The following is a 22,982-nucleotide window of genomic DNA, read 5'->3' as shown; positions in this document are numbered from 1 at the left end:
CAGTATTTCAATTATGATAAACTTCACATCTAATCATGTTGTGTTTCTAACTTCTGCTCTTCTCGTCACACAATCCACACTGTAACTTTGTAACAAAGCGTGAGAAACGTTCCTTCAAGTGTTTATGCATTTCTTTTAAGTTGGAATGGTTCAGTTGTTTAATTACCAAGGTTATTATCGTTAACGAAAACTAACGAAATAACGAAAACTAGAAGTGAAAAAACATTTTCGTTAACGGAAATAAAAATAAAAACAAAAAAAGGAAAACTAACTAAAACTGTAATGAGTGTTCACAAAACTAACTAAAATTAACTGAATTTATAGCAAAAATGTGTTTAGTTTTCATTGATGTGTGCGTGTCATACAAGAGTCAAGGGTGAAAATGAAGTTTAGTTTCCAGATTTTTTTCTTGCTGTGTCTCATTATGCCAGCAGGTGGCAGCACGTTAGTCGAGTCGTCTGTGTTGCTGCTCCGTCCACGCGCAGAATCATGTCAGGAAAAGTCGGGAGCCAGAGTCCAATTTGGGATTACTTTGAATATGACTGTGTTTTGGATAAAGCAAGCGTCTTGTAGTGGAAACAGACAAATTATGAGGGACATTTCTAAAGGGAAAAAAATCCCACAAACCTTAAAGTGCACTTGAAAAGCTCACACAAGAAGGCTAACCTAGCTTAGCTTGAGAAGGTAAGGGAGCACACTCAACCCTCATCCCCAGAAAACAGAAGCTAACCCCAGGCAAGGCAGCGTGATGCATCCCGAGACAACAGGACGGGGATATCTACACAACTGTGTGAGTCAATTACCTTCAAAAAGTTTATCAATTCACTTGAACCAAAATTACGAACACCCGGTGCTGCGAGAGTTAATAGTCTCATTGGGGCCAAGATATACATTTTATAGTTGCCTGGTATCAATGGTTGTTTATCTGCCTTTATTTATTTATTTAAAGAACCCATAGGTGGGAATGTGAGTTGTCTGTCTCTGCGTGTTAGCCCTGCGACAGACAGGCGACCTGTCCAGGGTGCAGTATGGTAGCTGGAATAGCAACATACCCAAGGATGAGCAGAATGACTGATATGATGAAACTGGGATTTTGTTACACTTAATTATTGCAAACACAACTAAAACTAACTGAAACTAATCAAAACTAAACTGAAACTAAGGATTTTCAAAAAAATAAAAACTAAACTAAACTAGCAAACAATTGGTAAAAACTAATTAAAACTGATATAAAATTGAAAATCTGAAGTCAAAACGAAATAAAAATAAAAATTAATGAAAATTGCAAAACTATTAAAACCCTGTTAATTACCTTCATTTTTCAGACCCAGAAGTTGCCACTTAAGTAAAGCTCATTAGAGGCCTGCACACATTCTGTAACTCCAAATCTAGTAACAATTTTTTCCTCTGGCATAAATGGAAACATAGCAAAAAGACAAGCTTGTTTCTCTTCATTATCCCTCCATTAACCAAACCAAACCGCATTACTGCTTTGCCCTCAAACATTAATTATAATAATCATCACGTACTCACAGCGCAAAGACTTGCAGGCTTTTCTGTGAACTTGGGGTCTTTAAGCCTTCAAGCCCAATTAATGAGATGACAAACAGGAAACATCAGAGCGGCGCTGTGTTCATCCAGCGCATGTCTTTATGAAAATACAGACGATTTACACCCATTTTTCTACAGAATGGAAACATTAAAGGCCACAGTCTGTGGTTTAATTACTACCAGTAATTACAAATATGTTCAATATACACGAATATACATACAGGAGTGTGTGGAGTGAAATTTGTCAGAGGGACAAAGAAACACGCGATGTGCAGTCAATACAGGTCAGGCTTGATGAAAACAAGAACTACAATCAATAGATTGTGATCAGCTTCAACTGTTATTACTGTCACTGTCACAGAGAGTGCAGACACACAGATACTATAAAGCTGGCTGCAGAGAGGGGCGGGGATGCTGTGGTAACGGTCGACTGCATTTGATGAGTGAGGATGACGAGGGTGACAGCTTTTTATGAATTTGAGGCGATGCAGCTCACAGACAAAAGATGGAATATGTCTGTGAAAAATCCTTTTATCCAACAGAAATCCTTCTGACTGTCATCTAATAGGCAGTGAGGATGTCACAAAATAGAAAGATAAAGGACCCCACCCACCAGAAATAGTGGCTGCTCTGGTGCATTCAGGGAAAACAAAACAGTTTTATATGTTAGCTCTGCTGCGTGTGACTGCGTTGCACTTTTAAATAAAATTCTGTGTCCACGTTTCAGGCTTTAACACTTTGAACAGGGTGATGTTGTGTTTTGCTGCAAACTGAATTGAACATTTGTTGCTTTGCATTCATCCAATTAAATTAAATTTTCACAGTTGCTAGTCTGTCAGTTCACCAGAAAGTGCAACACAAAGTCTTCAAATGGTTCGTGCAGAGATGCAAATGTTACAATTTCTGTTTGAAAAAGGGAAGTAATGTTGACGCGATATCTTCATCGGGGTCACACTTCCTCATTTTACTATAGATAACTTGTACATCTGCGTGCTGCGCCTGCTCCGGACCACAGTCTGTGGTGGCACGGTGCCAGTGTTTCCAGTTAACATACTGGCTGTTGGACTCCAACACACAGAGCATCGAGTGTTAAAGAACCTAAAGATTATGTCTATTTGTAAATGTCCAGCAGATGCAAATGCATTTTATACGCTGATATCTCTCCTTGTTGTATTCAGAGCCAACGGTCCTTTCCATTATGCATTCAGTCTATATATTGATATTTCCACAGACTCCACTCACCATCTGCAGGAGTCCCATTGACCATGCAAACCATCACATCACTGCAGCTAAAACAGCTCTTAGTTTACAGATAGACTTATAGGAAGTTCCTGAAAATCTTCCTGAAAGTCCTAAATGTTGAAACAGGGAGGGAACGTCTTGGAGCAAGAGCAATTTATTATTTAATAGTTTTTTTGTAGAATGAGGTTTTCACTTTTATTGCTGCTCATATGAACACACTCACTGCTCCCTCCACCTCTCCCCCACCGCCCTCTGACACCTGCTCGGAGTCAAACGGCAGATGACAGGGACGCCTCTCGAGGGCTTTTTAGGGGCCACGTGCCGTGGTGCTCTGACCCCGGTATCCCCCTGGGGAGCGGCTGATCCTCTCTCCAACTCGTTTCCCCACTACATTAAGCTCCACTCAGGAGTCATCGCCCAGCCTTGTTTAACATTCGATCAGAAGAGGAGTCCAGACGCTCGTGTTTCGCCTCATAAAAACACGCCGGCTGTCCAGCTGGACTCCCAGCAGTCTGTGCTTCTTACCGCTGCATCTTTGTGTGTAATATAACCTTAAAAGCTTTTCATGAGAACATCGTGTAGTGTGTTTCTGTGATTTGTTCATTTGTTTAACAGTATGGTCTTAAATTGGTGGGTTTTTTTAACTTTATGCTACAATTTTGTCCTGATGTTTTCTATAACAAATATAATGTCTCTCAATATACAGTCAAAAAAGTACAACGTTACTGCTTCCATTAGTTTCCACGATCTTCTGAGCAAATTCATCCCAAGCTTAGTGTGCAAAGATAGAGCTGAACATACCATAAAACCTCTGGAACTATTTCCTTCAGACAGATGAGACCAAGGTGAAGATGTTCGCCCTTCCATTCTGCACAGTGGCACGTTTGGTGAAAACCAAACACCATCACGTATCAGCACAAACTCTCATAGAGAGATCAGTCACAGCACAGACTCAACCTGAGTGAAATACTGTGGTGCAACCTGAGCTGTGCATGAATGAAAGCAGAGAAGAAGAGTGGGCCAAAATGACTCCACAGTGATGTGAGAGATAAAAGTCGTAACGCTGCTTCAGGTGGTTTTACAAACTATTGAATGAAGGGGTGTGATTAGCTTTTTACTTCCTGGTTTAAAAATCTCAAATATCTCAGATTACATTAAATAAAGTTTAAATAAAAAATAAAACATTTTTATTTAGTTTATAGTTTATAGGTTTTATTCCAGTTACACTCGCTACAGTTTTCCAAGGAAAAATATAAAAATGCATCTTAACTCTCATGGCAGCGACCATCTCATATGTACTGCTGATGCACAAAGAACAGACAAACTCTCTTTGCACACACACACAGAAACAGAAGCGCCCACTGTGTGTGTGAATCAGACGACTTCCAGAAACGACAGAGGCACTTTCATACACAGAGCTGTTCCCGGTGTTCACAGATGCACCACATCTGCGTCACAAACCTCCGAGTATCCACGTCCTTCGTCACAGCTTCCCAGCAGAGAAATAAAGGCTCAGCAACATAAAGTGAATAGTGTCACTTTAAACACCACAGCTGTGCCATAAATCTCAGAGCTGATATCAGTTGGATTTGTCAGCAATGAAACAGAACCCACTTCAGAAAACAGGGACAATGTGTATGTGTGTGTCGATGCCTGGATCGATGAATTACACCACCTACGAATTCCCACAGATTTTCAACTTCCCTGAAAGTCTCCAATCATACCTCGACCATCTTTTCCTGACCTTTCAACTCTGTGAAAGTCTTACTATCAGACTTTTTTCTACTTCTATTTTTTTTTCCATTTTCTTTTAAAAGCCATTGTAAGATAATGATGAAAGAAAGACAAAGTGTGGCTGAGAAGCAGAGACTTTCTTATATTTAAGGACGTTTTTTTAGACTAATAGTCAAAGTGATATTTAGAGATATCTGTGAATAAGAGCACTGGTAGTATAAAGAATTCCTATTAAATTAAATTAAACACATAATATATAATACTGTAAAATGTTACACTTTCCTCATAAATGAACTAAAAACAGTTTAAAAAGCTTATGACCTCTGAGCATCACTGGTGACCTTGTGGTTGGAGAAAATAAAGTTAATTAACATAATAATTAACGTCAGACAGTCAAGCAGCAGAGGGAAATCCTCGGGCAGCACATGATCACTGGCATCAACAATCAATGAGAGTATTTCAAATTCAGCTTGACACATTCAACATTTGCAGTGACGTTAACGAGGCAGCGAGGCATCCAGACATATTGATGATACTCGTCAATACACCCTGAGCACCCTGGGAAATTTTAAACCATTTTCTATAAACCACAGCCTGCAGATAAACATGCAGCAGGTACGAGCTAGAAATAAATACACCGCAAAAAGACAGAATAAACGAGGCAGCTGCTGAGAATACGTGTGAGAAAACTGACAACCAAGCAAACAAACGACAATCCAATGTCATGCTCCATTTTCAGGCTTCAGCTCAGCTGTTTCTGAAAAGCTGAGAGCTTCTCTGCTGCACTGAACAAGTATCTACGACTATACTGGGTCATTGTGACTGATTCGTATTTTAAAGCAAGCCGATCATTTAATATTACTTAACTACACTGTTTTAGAAGTATGTAGTTACAAGCTCTGAACCAAAACTGTATAAAAATACATTATACCTTTGTTGTGGCTCATAATTAACTCTCACTGAGCACACAATCCATCGAGAAGCTGCTGGAAAACAGGTTAAGTAGTTCTACACAAACCAAATAGTTCCCTGTTTCTTCTTCAGCTCTTTGATCCATTTACAAAACCAAATGAGTAAATATGTTTGAAAAAATGTGTTTTAGAAGTTATTTTAGCTACATATGTTCAGAGATGGGCGATTACTTTTTTCAAGTAACGAGTAAAGTAAGGGATTACTATTGCAAAAACGGTAATTAGATTACCGTTACTTTCCCGTAGGAACGCTGCGTTACTGCGTTACTAAAACCGTGATTTTTTTGCGAGAATGTCTCATGACAGTGACGTAAGCGAGTGCGACGTTAGTGACAACAGCTGTGTGCAGATCAACAATGGATCATATATCGAGTGCAGAGAGAGTATGAGCGTGCAGCGTTTAAAGCGTGGAAGTACTGACCTTACTTTGAGTTTGATTCCATAAAAAGTGACAAAAACATTAGTGTCCGTTGTGCGTGGGAAGAAAACTTCTTTTTACAGCGAAAAAAACCCCTAAACTTCCAAACAAGCACCGAGTAGCTACGACGTAATGAGAAACTCACAGAGAAACTCGCGGATTCTTCCACTGACCGCCGCGGCACACCTGCACCAGGGTAAACCTCCGCCTACCCCACTCCTGCTTTACAGGTGAAAATAGAGCAACAGGACCGCTAGTCTTTGACTTTATTTATTTTCTGCTGTGTTTTACTTGCATCTATTTGAAAGACTGAGTGTAAACACACAAAAAAATATTTTATTTTATGTGCTGGAATGTGCAGAAAATAAGTTTAAATGTTAAACTAATTTCTTCCAGTCAGAGAATGTTGCAGATAATTAAATTTTTGCATGCATAAAGTTAAAAGGTTAAAACTAATAAAACAAGTTTTAAAAAGAGACTTTTCCATTTGATTACATTTTGTATGATGGATTATGCAGAAAAAGTAGAATTGGGCTGAAAGATCTATCACTTTATCACCTATTCGGGCTGTAAATCGTGTTTTTAAAAAGTAACTAAGTAACTAAGTAATTAATTACTTTTGAAAATAAGTAATCAGTAAAGTAACGGGATTACTTTTTGGGGGAAGTAATCAGTAATTAGTTACTGATTACTTTTTTAAGTAATCAGCAACTAAGTCAAGTTTTACTTGATCAACACTGCATATGTTTCTATTCAGACTCTAAGCTAGCCTTGATTATTTTGGCTAACTGGCTTTTTATAAGGACGTACAATTTTAGTGGAAGTCAGATGATGGAAAATCACCAAAAAATCTGTTTTAATAAAATAAACACAAGATCACAGAAATATATGCTTCAAGCTGGGAAATGAAAACAGACTTTTATATCAATTCATATTCACATTTTTTACATCCAAGACGGCTTCTTGGTTGTTAGCCAGCAAGTTGTAACTTATGTAAGGTGCATCAACCTGGTGATGGTCAGCTCAGAGCACAATGGAGAGTTTGGATTCATGGTCTGCAAACCGTTCCTGTAGGCTAACATTATCTGGGCCATACTGATGCTGAATCTATTTTTGTCAACCCTCTTTGTTTTTGGGCTATTGTATTTTCTATTGTGTTGTTTTCTATTTCCTCCAATCCTTAAATCAAAGAAACCAAAAGTCAAACGCTACCATGCAAAGAATTTGAAAATATTTCATATGAACAACTGAAATCACTCATTTAACATTATTAAAAACAATATGCAGTAGATTTGGTTGATCCTTAGTGGGCAGAGATACTTAATCCCACTAGTCCCAGTATATCATTTGTGTACATTAACCCTGCATTTTCCACTTCTCCTGCCTGTTGCTAAGCAACTGGAGGTGAAAGGTCACCAGAAGGGCCATACACTGTTCATTCCTGTCTGCGGTTCGTTGGTGGGGGAGGATTGTTTGATTATTAAATGACAATCCCACACAGACTTCCCCACGGCCCGACATCTAGATGTGCTAATGTGTGCTCGAGGCAAAGCTGTGTGTGGTGAGCACTCACCTTGTGTGTATTTGGTTTGATGCATCGGATAAAATATGGGTTGGAAGTGCTGAGCGTGGCCATCAAGGAGTGCAAAGAGTCCTGTAAGACAATAAATGGGTGTAAACACTTTAGTTACTACCACTATTACAGCCGTCTGAGCACAGAGAGCGTCAGACACTATAGACTAAAGGTGTGTGAACATGTGCAGAAACTACCACGACAGCCAACAGAAGCACTCAGAGATAACGACTCTCTACACATTTCATTCAGTCCTTATAGTTTTATTACAACTTGTACAACATTGCTGCTACAACCACTGTTTCTGTTACTATGTCAGCTCAAACCTTTATTATAACAACTACTGATGCTGTAATAACCACAGACTGCAATTTCCTGGTCTGTAAAGAGAAGCCTATGAGAAAGTACCTCAAACGTGTATTCTTTCTAATAACCAGCAGGGGGAGACTCTTTGGCTGCAAAATAAATCTTTGTATAGGATTCTATGCAAAAATGAGCCTACTTTTAAATTGATTTATTACACCATTAAGTGATTTCCTGATAAGTCTGTTATCTCAGTCTGTAGTTTGAAGTCTTACTCACTACAGCACAAAGTTCATTTTGTTACTGATGGGCCCACTCAGAGTAAAGCTCATGATGAAGCAGTATATGCTACTCATCTCAGTCAGATCACAAAACATCATGACAGCATCACTTTAAGAGACTTAGAGACAACTTTGCTATACGATGGTGACATCATAGCGTCTCCATCTTTTAATTACTATCGCAACCATTATTTCTCCAAGTCACATGTTTTTGCTTTATCTGGAAAAACTACTTTACTCAAGCACTCTTTCAAAGTAGTCGCTGCTGCTACCACAACAACTGCACATTATTTAATAGGTATTAGTTAACAAATCTAATGCAGTTCTTCCTATTATCGCTCTTTCTTCTACTGCCTCTCTTACTAAGATTTGTGCCACTGTAGCAAAACTCCCACTGCTGCTAATAAATAGCTTTTGGTGATTTCTACACACCTGTGCAACTTTCCCAAAAACAGATCAATCAGCAAACTTTGTTGTGTCTGAACCGCCAGCTGCAGCATTCAGCACTGGTAGAGAACAACTCAGGAAGACTTTAAAGTAAACACACTTTTTATTCGCGACTTACCTTAAACTGGGTGCTGACTGTGGGCCGTCTGTGTTTGATGCTGCTCTTCAGAGTGTCCTGTTTGTTCCGGCTCAGGACGTGTTCAAACAGATCGTAGACAAAGTCCAACCTGACAAGTAGAAGCAAATACTTGGAATTAGTGTGATGTGAAATTCGCAGTGCAAATGCAAAAATGAAATAAACTGATAACAGTGTTGTTACGTAAAAGTCAAATTTAATACTATTGATGATGATTATGTGGGACTGAATAGCATTTTTATAGCTTCGCCTCCGTCCCACATTTTAAGCGGTTCTGCAGAACAAGTGCTTTTCTAAAGTTTAGCTTTTTCCCAGTAGATATGAAAGGAAGGGTTTTTATTCAGGAAGGTCAGCCTGTCTGATGCTATACACATCAGGGACAAAAACAAATCACAAAAAGTCTCTAGCTTTACAGATTTTGTTGAATGTGATGGGAAACAAAGCCGCTGTTTATTCTGAGAAATAAACTTTCTGCCTTTTTTGCTAGAGTTGTTTTTCAATTTCACACAGGGGGAAATATGTTACAGTATATCTGCTAAACGTGTCAGATGTGGCTCAGAAATGTCATTTAATCTCTAAATACATCCAAACTGAAACCCTAAAATCAGACAGAAGCTGATATAACAGTGAAATAAACTCAGACATTCAGTCTCTGCATTGTTGACATGTCTCACTTTCTCCCACACAAACGGTGTTTGCCCCACATTTAGCCGGCTGGGATCTGGTCACCCTAGTTAATACTTACAGTGCCAGCCCCAACAAAGTGAAGGTTAAATAAAAGTCAGTTCTGATCAATCAATTTGGAAAAAAAATCACATTTTTGTCCAATTTCTAGTTTTCAGTTTTTGATTATTGGTGTGAAAAAAATATATATTTTTAACTGAAGGAAACGAGAGAGGCCACTTAGAGGCGCTGTGCAGCTTAAACCATTATTGTGTGGATGCCCTCAAAGCACTTTTTGCACCGTTCAAACTTTGAAAAATTCTGCTCTTTCTGCTAATTATTGCTATGACGTTTGGTGCTCATAACTTCTATACTTTTTGAGAAATTGAATTTTTTATGCAATATTTTTTGCCCATTTCTGCCACATTATCAGTGGGGTCACTAGTTTTCCTTGCCCGGTTGAGCTGTTTTAGCTCAGCGAGATGAGCAGCCGTTCTCAGAGCAGGAGGCCGGGGTTCAAATCCCACTTATGGCAACAATATTTTCAGTTCACAGTTGAACTTTTTTAACTCTTTTCGGCACAGATTTTAGCTTCTTCGCCCATTTTCAGCACAAATTCCAGTTTTTTCAGATGTTTTCAGCAAAAACCTCTTTTCAGTAGAAATTCTGCTGATTCACCTCTTTTCAGCAGATTTTCTGCTTCTTTTCCTATTTTCCTCTCATCAGCATAATTCTCAGCAGCTTCTGCTCATTTCAGCAGAATTGTCAGTCTCTCCATCTCTTTTCTTGAGTGAATGAGTTTGGCTCAGTGAGATGACTAGCCGCCTTGAGAACAGGAGGGCTGGGTTCGAATCCTGCTCATGGCAAAATTTCTTTTCAGTACAAATTTCAGCTTCTTCAGCTGTTTTCAGCAGAATTTTAAGTTTCTTCACCGCCATACAACTTTTTGCAAGTTTTCAACTTTTTCAGCTTTTTCAGCAGACAGCTTCACATTAAGGCATCCACACAGCATTTTTGCAGGAAATGCGAATTTTTCTAGTTGAGCTTAAAGGTTAGGAAAATGCTTTTGAGTCTACATTTTTGTGAAAACCTAAACAAATATGAGATCAGCATGCCCATTTCCTTTTGAAAGATAATTTAATTCCAACCTTATTTTAATAAATAAATGTGTGATCCAACAATAGAAATGCAAAAATGCAAAGCAGGGCCACACGCCTACCTGCTCTCCCTCAGCATGTTCAGGATGTCGTCTCTGAAGGTGTCTCTGTTCTTCTCCAGCATCCCCCTCGCGTCATACACCACCTGTGCCAAGCCACCACAGTGCGTCAGAGAGAAGCTTTCACTGGAGCAAATGAAAAGCCGAATAGCACCTGGACACATGATCTGCTTTGGGGCTTCACTTTAAATCAATCTGCAGCTCCATTAAAACCACAAAAACACAACAATAAAAACAATAAACAGAAACAGATATTATGGTCTCACCTCTCCTGCATAGTGTTTGACTCCAAAGTAGTGCACAGCAACACGTGGCTTCACATAGAAAGGGTTTTTCTGCAGGAGAAAACACGCTTTATGGTATCTGAGGTCATACCTGCATAAAACTGAGGGAAATATTTGTTCCTAATGCTAAAAATTACAAATCAAGTCCCACCGTTGCTTTTTGAGTCTCCACTTAACACTCTTCTCTCTGGTTTTAATATATCCAAGAGTCATTTACTGGCTCTGAATCCTCTATAACAAGGCTGCAAAGCTGCACTAGAAGCACAGCCAAGAAATTATTTAGCAACATTAAAAAAAAGAGCTCCCACTCACTCAAAGTATTACTCCTCTTTACTACTTGCAATGACATCAGTGTTAAGTCAAATCAAATCAAGCTGCTTGCTCCCCAGCCAAACGCCAAGGAATGAGCAGCGCCATTTGCTGGAAGCGATCGATATCCTCTCAGCAACAGAAGCTGAAACATTAGACGTGAAGGGTTACCACAGCGTGTAACGTGACACACTGTGAAGTTCCCAGTTTACCAGTTATTTATCAGATGGAAACGGAGAAAGTAGATGTGAAGTTGTGTGAAATTTGAGGCACTGATCGAAATTCATTTGAACATTATCGCAGAAGTCTGACGAATATGTAAAATTGGGTTTCACCCGACCATAAAGGCGTCTGTGTTTATTAATTAACTGTAGTGCTAACTAGATATTAGTAGTATTAAAGCATGCATTTAAAAAACTAAGATAAGATAAAACTTTATTAATCCCTCGGGTGGGTTCCTCTGGGAAATTCGGTCTTATCTTATCTTAAAAAGTGCATTATCCATCTTGTATCGCTATATCTAAGAGGTATAAGTACAGTAACTAGAGGAAGGTGAAATAAAGTTTGAAAGCCTAGTCTAAAAAAAGTTAAAAGTTAAAAAAAAGTGCAGTGTTGCAGAGCTACTTGGAAAGGCTGCCGTCACTCCAGCGCCATCTTGAAAGTAAGATCCCTCACAAGTGAAAATGAAAACAGCAAACTTTTTAAGACTCTGAGGACAGGTGGGACCACTTTTATAGACCTTATATTTTTAAAGCGATGTAAAAAAAAGAAGAGGGAAGTGGATACACGACTGAACTCTTTTCCAACAGTTAAACGGAGAAGCTCCAGCTGCCAAAGTGAATCAAAGTCAAGCGCGACATACCGAGTGCTGGCTGTGGAGTTTCTCCAGCAAGGTGTCGTCTGTGGCTTTGGGGAAGTGACTCTCCTCATTCATCAGTGCCAGAAGACCCAGTTTCTATGGAAACACAGATTTAATTACCATCAGCAGTCATCACCATGATTTATATCATCATCATCTTAAATGACTCACCACCTTTGTGCTCTTTTTGTTCAAATCGTGTCTACTCTGATCTCATCACTGCTTTTTTTCCTTGCTTTTGTAAAATAGTATCAGTCTACCACTAAATTAATAATATAACCACCACGCAAGCAATATAACCGCTGTCTCAATGAGGTCAAATCAGTAACTGATACTACCTGCAACTGCACTTTGTTTGCAAGGGATCGTAGAAACACTTCTTTTAATCACCGACACAACAGTATTCGACCGCCACTTCACAAATCTTGAATCATCTGCATACCTTCTCAATCAAATCCAAACATTCTCCATTATCCATCCAGTCGATGTCAGCCCAAACCAGGCCTTCTCTGCAAGACGCAGCAGGAAAAACAAATAAAAGGATTTAGTAGAGCGAATTAATAATAGACACATTTAAAGGCAGGGATGAAAGTACGTCTGGTTTTATGAGTCATTCTAGTCTTTGTCACCTGCACCAGCATGTTTTCATCCCTGACTTCTTCTCATAGAAAGCACAGATTGGTGGAGATCAAACTTAGTTAATTAGTTCATAAGACAAGATTTTTTCTTTAGGACAAATCTTTGTTCTTTTTTTAAAGGAGCATCACGGTTCACTGCTACTCTGGGTCACTCCCAATAAAACAAACCCTCAAGACAAACATGAACAGAGACAAACCATGGATAAATGGAGGTGCTGGGCAACCTATTGATCCCATCAACCTACTTTTCTTTAAAATGAGTGGATATGAAAATGTTTTGTTCAGTTTATGTAAATTATTTGGCAGCATACAAACTGCAAAGATGTTCTGTGATAGCTTAGCTGATGCAAAGCACTGTTTATCCCAGCGTTAAGAACAAGCTTATGTCATATTAAAGGCCTATAAACTTTAATCTTATTTCACACATAACATGACTTCACAATTTTCTCATATTCAAAACATCTTTTGAAAAACATTAGCTAGCAACTAATAAAGAGTCATCACCAACCAAAACAAATGCTATAAGAAATATATCTGGGGCCTGGATCTCCTCCATACCTGCTTCATACCCTGAGGGGCGGGGCTATGGCTCCCCACACGCCCTAGCAGATCATTACATGGAGAAAACTTTGGAATACAAGCGTGCTGATCCACACAGGTGTGCACACAGGTGTTCACAGATGCGGACTACACCTTTCTTGGCTGCTAGCTAGTTTATTGTGATGGTGCTGTTTTTATTATGTTGCTCTTTTTTGTTTGCTTTCTCTTCTGTTTTTTTTCTCCATACAGCTGATCCAGGTGTTTTGTTTGTTTTTCTTTCTTTCCTCCCCCCTTTCTCACCGTCTCTTCTCCCCTCTTGTTTTCTTTCTCTCCCTCTCTTTCTTTCATTCTTTCTCCCTGTCCTATCCAGTCATGTCTGTCCCGTTTGTAGCAACCGAAAATAAAATAAATACATAATTATAATAAAGGTCAATCAAATGGACCAATATGGCAAGCCCATGATGATCCACTTGGTAAAATAAATCCGCTTGGCATCTTTCTTGGCCTTAAGACAACAATTCTGATGCTAAAGATCCAAACGGGACACAAAAAAAAAAGAAAAAAAAAAGAAATATATCTATTACCATGTCAACCAGCTATATCAAATAAAAATACCTTCAGCATTTGTAACTGCTAGCTAACTTAATCCTACATATTCCCTTTTAAAATTTTTTTAAATTTTTAACTTTCTTTGTGTAACACATTTAGTTTTGTTTGCTCTCCTAGCTTAGCAGAAAAACGTCAAGTTAGCTTCACAATCAGAAAAAAAAGGCTTTATTGCACATACATCTCCCATCTGTTATGGGCGATCGTGGCTCAGTTGGTAGTTCGACTTGTAATTGGAAGGTTGCCGGTTCGAGCCCCGGCTTGGTCAGTCTCGGTCGTTGTGTCCTTGGGCAAGACACTTCACCCGTTGCCTACTGGTGGTGGTCAGAGGGCCCGGTGGCGCCAGTGTCCGGCAGCCTCGTCTCTGTCCCAGGGTGGCTGTGGCTACAATGTAGCTGCCACCACCAGTGTGTGAATGTGTGGATGACTGGTTGTGTAAAGCGCTTTGGGGTCCTTAGGGACTAGAAAAGCGCTATACATATACAGGCCATTTACCATTTGTTTGAATGGCATTGCATCAACTTGAACAAACTTCTAATATATTCTGAGATAGACCAGAACACACAAAGCTCTGCGGAGGCTAAACCATGTTTCTGTGGTAAGCATTTTCCCCTACTAGCTTCCATTACGTTTTCAGCACGAGATAATGATTCAGTTCCATTTTTGTGCGTTTATAATAGTAACAAATACTTGGCTGAAAGTGGCAGCGTTTCACAGCACCACGAGCCACTTAAAGAAAACTACATTAATAATATGTGGATTCTTTTCTTTTTAACCTTTTTCATTTAAGACTTCCTTGCATGTAACACTAACTAAATAAAATCTTTAGGAGTACTTTCTACTCTACTGGTCTATGTGTCGATCTTTAGTTTAGTTTGATAATGTTAAAATAAAGTCTAAAATATTAATGTGATACATTAATATTAATTAATGTATGAAATGGTAACATAACTATCAAAGAGTTGACCTGGGCGGCCTGAAAACTTTACAGTTGTCTTCACAAACAGCAAAGTAACACTAGATCACAGACTTTTGGTGCAAAACAAATCGACGCATCACGAACAAACAACCTCCACCTACTTATTGTATTCAAGTTGCTCCAGGGAGAAAATGTGCTTGTTAAAATATTCCTGAAGCTTCTCATTTGCATAGTTGATGTTGAACTGCTCAAAGCGGTTGACCTGTGGGAAAATCAGACACAGAAAACAAAGACGAAGACTTAATGAACTGGAAAACGAGGAATCCCTGAGGGTTATTTACCGATTTCTTGATTAAAAACAAAGTATGATTAAAATTCTTGGGGAGGGGAAATATACTGTTTTACTGCTGAGTTTATTCGAATGTGCTTGAACAAGCGATTGAAATTTAATTGAACTCAGTTACATTTAATAAACTTTTGTCCCCACAGGGAATATTACATTCTCATGTCACAGTGGACTCACAGACTGCTCTTTCCTGAGTTAACCCTTTAGAACCACATAATACTTGGTCATTATATTGACATTTTAAGGAGGAATTTTCCTAAACATACCTCAAAGTTCTCAAATCCAAAGATGTCCAGGATGCTGACGGACTTGAAGTCTTCTTTGCCCTTGATGCGGGTGTTGAGTTTGCGAATGATCCAGTTGAAACACTGAGAATAAAGTGCCATGGCCATGGAGTCTCGAGAGTCCACGGCCTGCAGAGGAGCAGGACAAACACAGTTGGTGTTCAGCTAAAGTCTTTAATTAGCGGCTTGAAACTTATTGGAAGGTCATGAATGAATAAACTGAAACTACCTGGAAAATTAACATCATCCTCATTTTCTGACTCTTATTCTAATTTCTTATTAATTCACTTAATATTTTTACTATAAACACTGCCACAACTCGTCAATTAATTAATATGTTAAGTGACAGAAATTTATCTTCATGAAAAGTAAGAATAATCTATTATGCTAAATATTTTCTTGGTTTCCTGTTTAGATGATTGAAGCGATCGTTTTTAGATTCTGTCATTAGCAACACAGACAAGAAACTGGGTAAAGAGAAAAAAATAGGGATGCAACGATACCAATTTTTTCAAACCGATACGATACCGATACTTGGATCTGAGTACTTGCCGATACAGAGTACAAAAAACGATACTTCTACCACACACACACACACACAAATACAATTAATTGGAAGACAGGTTTTATTATATTCCCTGCTGATAAAAAATAAAATCGTAATAAAAATGACCACAAAAAAATTTCAAGTGAAAAATAAGCACTTCTGTTAAATTATTAAATTATTTGTTTGCATGGATTAAATTATTCTGTCTCCACATTGTAATTTTACAAAATATCACTGAACTATTGGCACTGTCTCGAGCTTTCAGAATAATAAATAAACACTTCTGTTTGGAATAAAATAAATACAAATTAGGTTTGGAATAAAATAAACTTTAAAATTATTGCAGAGTGTCCATATTGTAAACAAACAAACAAAATAATTATTATTATATAAATAATAAAATATAAAAAATTATAAAATACATAATAAATAAAATAATAATTGGCCCCCTAGTGGCCAATCTAAAAAACTACAACAGAAATGACCAGCCACCCTCTGATTAATGAAATAAGTTGGTATCGGTTCATGGTATCGGTTAACTTTTACGAGTATTATCGATACCAGTAACTGGTACCGATACCGATACCAGTATCGGTATCGGTGCATCCCTAGAAAAAAAGTTTTTTAGATGTAAAGAAAAATGTAAGACAGCCAGTTAAACGGTGGAGGTAACCATAACCAGTAGGTACACAGTCCCCATCCTCCATGTTAACATGTTCTGAGAAACATAAGAGCAACTGAAATCTCAGGTCCCGGTAACATTTACTTTACCTCCATTAACGAATTAGTGAAAAAAAGGCACAAACAAGCTAAACGCAGCCCCCTACAGACTGATGAACTGAGGAAATACGTTCAGCCCCCCAAAGGCCTCAGTCGTCACAAAGCAATAACAGCAGAGAATAGCCGGAAAGCTCGAACACTGTTTGGGTTCTGGGTGTGTTTTGTTTTGTTTTGCCTTCACTTTAAACAGCCGGAACCTGCTTCAGGCTAAAATTAGTGAAGAATTGTTCTCTGTGAGGTTGAAGGTTTAAATGAATAACCAGCAACACTTCATGTGGAGACGCATTATGGGATGGATGCAGTAGATAGTATGACTACTCACGATGTGAAAGTCAGGATATTTTTTATTAATCTCTGTTGCACATATTTATCTAGTGTTTATAATATGTAGATTTTCCACCTGATTCCATGAATATTATTAAGCTCTTTCAACCAATAAGAACTGGTCCTACTACATTTGTCACCAAAGAACAGCAAAGACAGTTTTTCCTCAACAAACATTCTTCTTGACAAATACTGTTAATGGTTAATTAATGATGTTAATTAATGATGTCATTTTCCTTGAGTCAAGCGTTACGTTTCTCCTTCCATCTCATATTTATCACCTTTACTGCTAATTCTGCTTTGTATCAGTGTACTCATGGCTGTGGCAAGGTGTTGAGATTCACTTCCAACAAGGAAGGACCATTATAATCAAAACATGGCAGTTATTTTTTTATCTGTAGCCATTTTTATTTGGTTGGATGGCTTTGATGTTTAAAGTACAACTGACCTGTTCCACAGTGAGCGGTGTGGAGATCTCCTCGCCCCTGAGGATCATGGACCGGTGCGTCAGGACCTCGGCAACCTGATCCGAGTTCAGCCCCAAGAGTTCAGATGTCCAGCTGAGTGCTGCCAACAAATGAAACACACCGTTAACGACTTTGGACGTAAAATGTCATTTTAAGTGGAGGAAACCAGACTTTACACATCGTGTTTATTTAACTGGTCGCCATTCACACCATCACTGTCGTCAGCATCCTTTCCATTTGGCTTTTGACCTTGAAATGCATTAGCCAAAGGTGAAGTCACAGTGAAAGCAGATGGAAGTTTAAAACAGTCAGAAATTAAAGTTTTAACATGCTGAGACAATGTTAATTATGGCTTAGATCACAGGTGTCGAACTCCAGGCCTCGAGGGCCGGTGTCCTGCAGGTTTTAGATGTGTCCTTGATCCAACACAGCTGATTTAAAGGCTAAATGACCTCCTCAACATGTCTTGAAGTTCTCCAGAGGCGTGCTAATGAACTAATCATTTGATTCAGGTGTGCTGACCCAGGGTGAGATCTAAAACCTGCAGGACACCGGCCCTCGAGGCCTGGAGTTCGACACCCCTGGCTTAGATCCTGGGTTTGTTTGTGCCCTGAAGTCTGAAGATTTTACTCTGAATGAAAAGTGAAACCAAACTAATGACAAGCTGTGGAAGTATTTAGTTCTAATCTTCCCAAACAAACACTTTGAACATTTTGTTTGTGAGTAAAACAAAAAAATTCCCAGTGCTTTGTTTCAGACGTGGTTACGTTTAATCATGAGAACTACTTTGTTGACAACAGTGCCAGACTTATGTGTTTGTAGGACCATAATTAGCTCGCCAACGTTCATTGTAACCATATGAAGAAAAATGTGTGGAGGGGAAGGGTAAACTACCTGATTTGGAGGAAATCTGAGCCCCTCCAGCCGTCACAAACTCAATGTTTCCCGTGTGGAGGATCCCAGCCAGGAGACGCAGGATCTCGTTGATGTTCTCCTCTGTGAATTGCATCGTTCGCATGGCGTTCTGGGAACCGCAAATGCACGAGGAGAAAAGAACGGATGAAAACCTCAGGTCGCCTCATGTTTAAATTCTCACCAGCTGATTTTGTTTCTTTTGGGTGGAAGTTGCTGTTAGACACAATCCGTCCTGAGAAGCTGTAAAGACTTTAGGGCGTTCTTTGAGGTTTGGACTGATTTAAAGCCATAAGTCTGATGCTTTGGTTTGGCAGCAGTAATTTCAGCTTCCAGTCACCAGGATCAAACGTTTCTTACTCTGACTTGTGATTATGAATCATGAGTACCATACAGAAATATCATTTATGTCAAACTATGAGGGAAAAGGAAAAATATGAGCAGTCTAAATGTTTGCCACATTTTAAATTTGACCACAACCAAATGTTTTGGAACACAGCACACACAGTAAAGTGCAAATAACTGTTACTTTTAGCCTTAAATCAGTAAATGCAACATAATCACGCGCACCAGAACATCCTGAAAAGTGCCCTTGTCGCTGATTGTCTTGTCGTCCTGGCAGCTGGACTGTCTCAGGTAGTGATAGCTGTCAGGATGGGTCAACCCGAACGCCTCTGCAGACACACAAACACACAAATTACAACATCTACGACACGTTTGAACCACGTTAGCTTTCTGCTCTTTCTGTGCCTGACGTCTGTTTGCACTGACTCATAACTTCATCTGTGTTAACCTTCCTACTTAAATGCTTATTAAATGAAATGATGGTGTTTTCCCCTCATTCACCTCTCTGCTGGTTGTTGGTTCCTGCTAATATGGCGTAGAAAATGTGGTAGTTTCTCTCCCCTGGGTTCTGCCTGACCACTCGGTTCTGCAGAGGAAGAGGAGAGTTAATATACATCTTCACATCAAAACGAATGCTAATTTTCAGATTTGACCAAACACAGAACAGCAGCCTTAGTTTGTTTAAACTTCTACAACTGAACCCAAAGATGGTGTGCTTTTACAAGAAGATGATAAAAAGCTCCATGGAGCTGCTTGCACCTCGCTTCTTTACAAACATATTTCACAAAGTGAAAATGTGAAGTGAAACCTGTTTAAACTCGCTTTTGGTTGATTTTGTTTTATTTTAGATTTTAATGTCTGTTTTCTGCCTCTGTAAAGCACTTTGTGATTTTATCTCGAAAGGTGCTATATAAATACAATTTTATTTATTATTTATTATTAAAACCAGCAGCCCCCAGCACTCCTGGAGGAAGGAAGAAGAACACTCACCTTTTCTAAGAGGTCTGCAGCCGCAAAAGTGTCAAGTGTCAAGGCACAAAACAGTCAGAAAAAACCTGCACGCACAAAACTGCAGAATTCTGCAGAAATGTTCAAATAGGACAACTTAAGCAAAGACCAGCATTAAAATGTATTAAACATTTATCAATTCTGTGTTTACCAGCTAGTTAAACGTGGCATGAATTGTTTCAAAACACATGTGAACACATAAATAAAGATGAAGGAATAACAGCATCAAACAAACAGTCAAATCAGTTTTATTCTAAATTCTAAAAAGTGGTTATTATGACTAATTTACATACTCTTTGTAATCCATGTTACAATCCTCCTAATGAAGGATTTGTGCTAATAAATGAGCAGGAAGCTGTGGCTCTCTCCTGCTTGCTGTATTTTTACCCTTGACAGCAGTTTTGCGAACCCCTTACAGCACGGCCTCCTTTTGTGCTAAGCCTGCGCAGGAAATGAGCAGGGAAAGGAAGCGTAGGCCACTTAACATCAAGATGGTTTTAAAGGATACAGTCGACAATCTTGCCTCCCTGGATGTTGCCTTTCTGGCTGACATGCAGCTGGACGAACTTCCCAAATCGGCTGGAGTTGTTGTTGTACACAGTCTTGGCGTTCCCGAAGGCCTCCATGATGGGACTTTAGAGTGAAGAAAGGACGTGATCATTAACCAGGAAAGCAATTGAGCCATTACCCCATAGCACTATGGAGTTCATTTGTAATGATAGGTGTAACTTACCTGCTCTCCAGCAGCGCCTCCTCCACATGTGATGTCTTGTCTCGGGATGAAACTTCCAGCGAGTGTTGGCTCATAGCTGACAGGAACTTCAGGATCAGTTTGGTGCTTTCTGTTTTACCAGCGCCGCTCTCTCCACTGAGGGAAAGAAAAATAAACAATCATGAAGATGCCTCAGAAATGAAGCAGTGATGTCATAAGAAGATTCATTTAATGCATTTCTTTAGCAGGTTTCAAATCACACTTATAGTTTTGTTTATATGTTAAATTGAATATTAGCGTTCCACACACAGCTCATGGCATCGAGATGTTCTGGGGAAATATTCAAAACCCAACCACTAGATGGCGCACTGGGCACTGCTAACTGACTTAGGATCCCTGGCTCATGTATTGAAACTGGTGAATGAATCAAATCACAGGTGAAAGTCAATATCATAAAAATAAGAAGTGAATAAACAGAACATAAAAGCCACTGGAGGCATGAAAAACCTGATTCATGTGGGAAACAAAACAGCAAAAATGAGTAACTAATAGTTAAAAAGGGCTCCTTTTGCTTTTTCTAGCCCCACATTTTTATTCATACACTCTACTAGAGCAGCTTTGGATGATTAACGAGCATCAAACAGAACAGCAGGTGGGTTTGACCTCTCTGCTCAAAGACAGAACTGTGTGCAAATGCTGAAATGCAGCAAGCTCATGCCCTGTAAGGATACAGCAGCCACAATGAAGCACACAATTGAATGACCATTGCAACAATGATTAAGTTTTATTCTATAAATAGAGAAAAAGCATCATTTAGTCACGGACAGTCATTCAACAGTCCTTTATAATAACCCCACTTTATTTCACAGGCAGGGGCTGTGTGTATATGGGGCAGCAAACTGCACACACTCAGAGCCGACGCTTAAAACAGCCACTCTCCACGCGCTGTGCTGATGACTGTGATTTTTGCAAGTCAAACCACAATCACTTTCATCCCACTACAGACTTGGTCAGATGCCTGAGGTACATTAACCCTTTAAGACCTACCACAGAACCAAGTCCGCCAGAGCTTATATTATATGTTTACATGCTGTGGAGCCATTTTTGGGAGCATTTCAAGTTGCTATACATCAATACAACCATTACAACCCAGATTTTAATAATATGTCTGCATTAAGTGCATAGTAATTACATAAATTGCAAAAAAGTGCAATAAACTACAAAAAAATTGAAAATCGTTTTTGTTTTTTTAACATATATTTCTAGTTAGAGAAATGTAAGAGGCTTATCCCTCAAAACTGTAAATACAAAAAAGTTGCACAAAATAGTTTCCCACCACAGGAAATTTATTTTGAGTGCCTTCATAGTTTTATTTTTGAAATACACCAATTTTTATACACTGCAGGAAAAACGAAAATAAATATTATATTAGCAAAAAAGCAGCATATGCATCAAAATAAACTATTTCCAGCAGTGCAATATGAGTCCTAAGCATCCCAGAAACGACACAGAAAGTCATAAAGTCAAAGATAACTTTTAAAAACACCAGTATAGGTTCATGAGGCCCTGATGGTAAAAAACGACATTTCCGCGAAAATGACGTCACTTTCGGTTTCGGCAGGTCATGGCGGACATGCGAAAGTTCGCTCTGACGTCTATTCCAACGTAGGAAGTGTTATCAACAGCTGATCGGATCGGCAAAGCGTGTTTCTGGAATATTATGTTTTTGTTGCTGCAAGTGCTTTTTATGCAGTTTTTGCAAAGTTATATGTGGAAGGAAACTGTGACCGAGGACAAGCTGATGGCATAAGATGTAAGTACAACTCCTCCGGTTTCATATGCAAAAAAAATTATTGCGCTAGCTCACGTGGTTGCAGAGCTACTGGGATTTAAAAATAGTTACGCAAAACAGAGCGTGCCCGCTCCCACCGGTTTTAAAGGGTTAAACACAACACAACTAACAGAAATGGACAGAAAGGGGTGAATCACCCAACATAACGTCCAGCTGCACCTCTACTGCTGTAATCGGTAACACAACTTTCTTGTCAAACACAGCAGGACACCCTCACGTACATCACAGTGACATTTAACGTGAACCTGGCAACCCACAGCCAAACAGTGTGAGGTTCAGGCGAGTCACGTTAATAATCAACCCTGAAAACGTAGACGCCAAGAGCAACCCCCGACTGTTAGATTACTCCCCCCAAAGATACATTATTCAACAGACACACTAAAGACCTGTAAGAAGTTACACTTAGTGGTCATAAGTCAGACAACTACAGCAGTAACAGCTCCTCTGACCTTTTCTGGAAGCCTGGGAGAAAATCAGTTTGAAGGAAACATCAGAGCGTGCTGAGTAGACTGAAAAGAAATCCATGCAAGTCAGAATCACCAGCAGAATATTTTATTAATCCCTGAGGAAATGATGTAGTTACAGTTGCTCCAACTTACAAAATATAACAAAATACTTCTGATATATACAAATAGCTCAATTTATAAATATGCTACTGGTAGGTAAAAGACGGATGTAGCTTGCAAGTCTGTGAAATAAATGTAGAATTGACCTA

The 22,982-nt window shown here is 39.1% G+C and overlaps 1 protein-coding gene across 1 annotated transcript in view; it reads right to left on the bottom strand.

Annotated features, from left to right (window-relative positions):
• Positions 1-22,982, bottom strand: part of myo10 (myosin X) — a 163,300-nt gene that overhangs the window by 33,369 nt on the left and 106,949 nt on the right. The window contains exons 5-19 of the mRNA XM_087831244.1: positions 20,437-20,571; positions 20,212-20,336; positions 19,686-19,699; positions 19,197-19,281; positions 18,921-19,024; positions 18,333-18,462; positions 17,420-17,538; positions 15,303-15,449; positions 14,852-14,952; positions 12,430-12,496; positions 11,991-12,083; positions 10,802-10,870; positions 10,539-10,621; positions 8,639-8,747; positions 7,490-7,570 (exon numbers count right to left, since the gene is read on the bottom strand). Of these exons, the coding sequence (XP_087687370.1) occupies positions 7,490-7,570; positions 8,639-8,747; positions 10,539-10,621; positions 10,802-10,870; positions 11,991-12,083; positions 12,430-12,496; positions 14,852-14,952; positions 15,303-15,449; positions 17,420-17,538; positions 18,333-18,462; positions 18,921-19,024; positions 19,197-19,281; positions 19,686-19,699; positions 20,212-20,336; positions 20,437-20,571 (1,462 nt within the window). The remainder of the gene's footprint in view (positions 1-7,489; positions 7,571-8,638; positions 8,748-10,538; positions 10,622-10,801; positions 10,871-11,990; positions 12,084-12,429; positions 12,497-14,851; positions 14,953-15,302; positions 15,450-17,419; positions 17,539-18,332; positions 18,463-18,920; positions 19,025-19,196; positions 19,282-19,685; positions 19,700-20,211; positions 20,337-20,436; positions 20,572-22,982) is intronic.

This window comes from Neolamprologus brichardi, chromosome 18, assembly GCF_056152115.1.
Source record: "Neolamprologus brichardi isolate AB-2024 chromosome 18, ASM5615211v1, whole genome shotgun sequence".
Classification (NCBI taxonomy): Eukaryota; Metazoa; Chordata; class Actinopteri; order Cichliformes; family Cichlidae; genus Neolamprologus; species Neolamprologus brichardi.
This window is presented reverse-complemented; position numbering and strand designations above follow the sequence as displayed.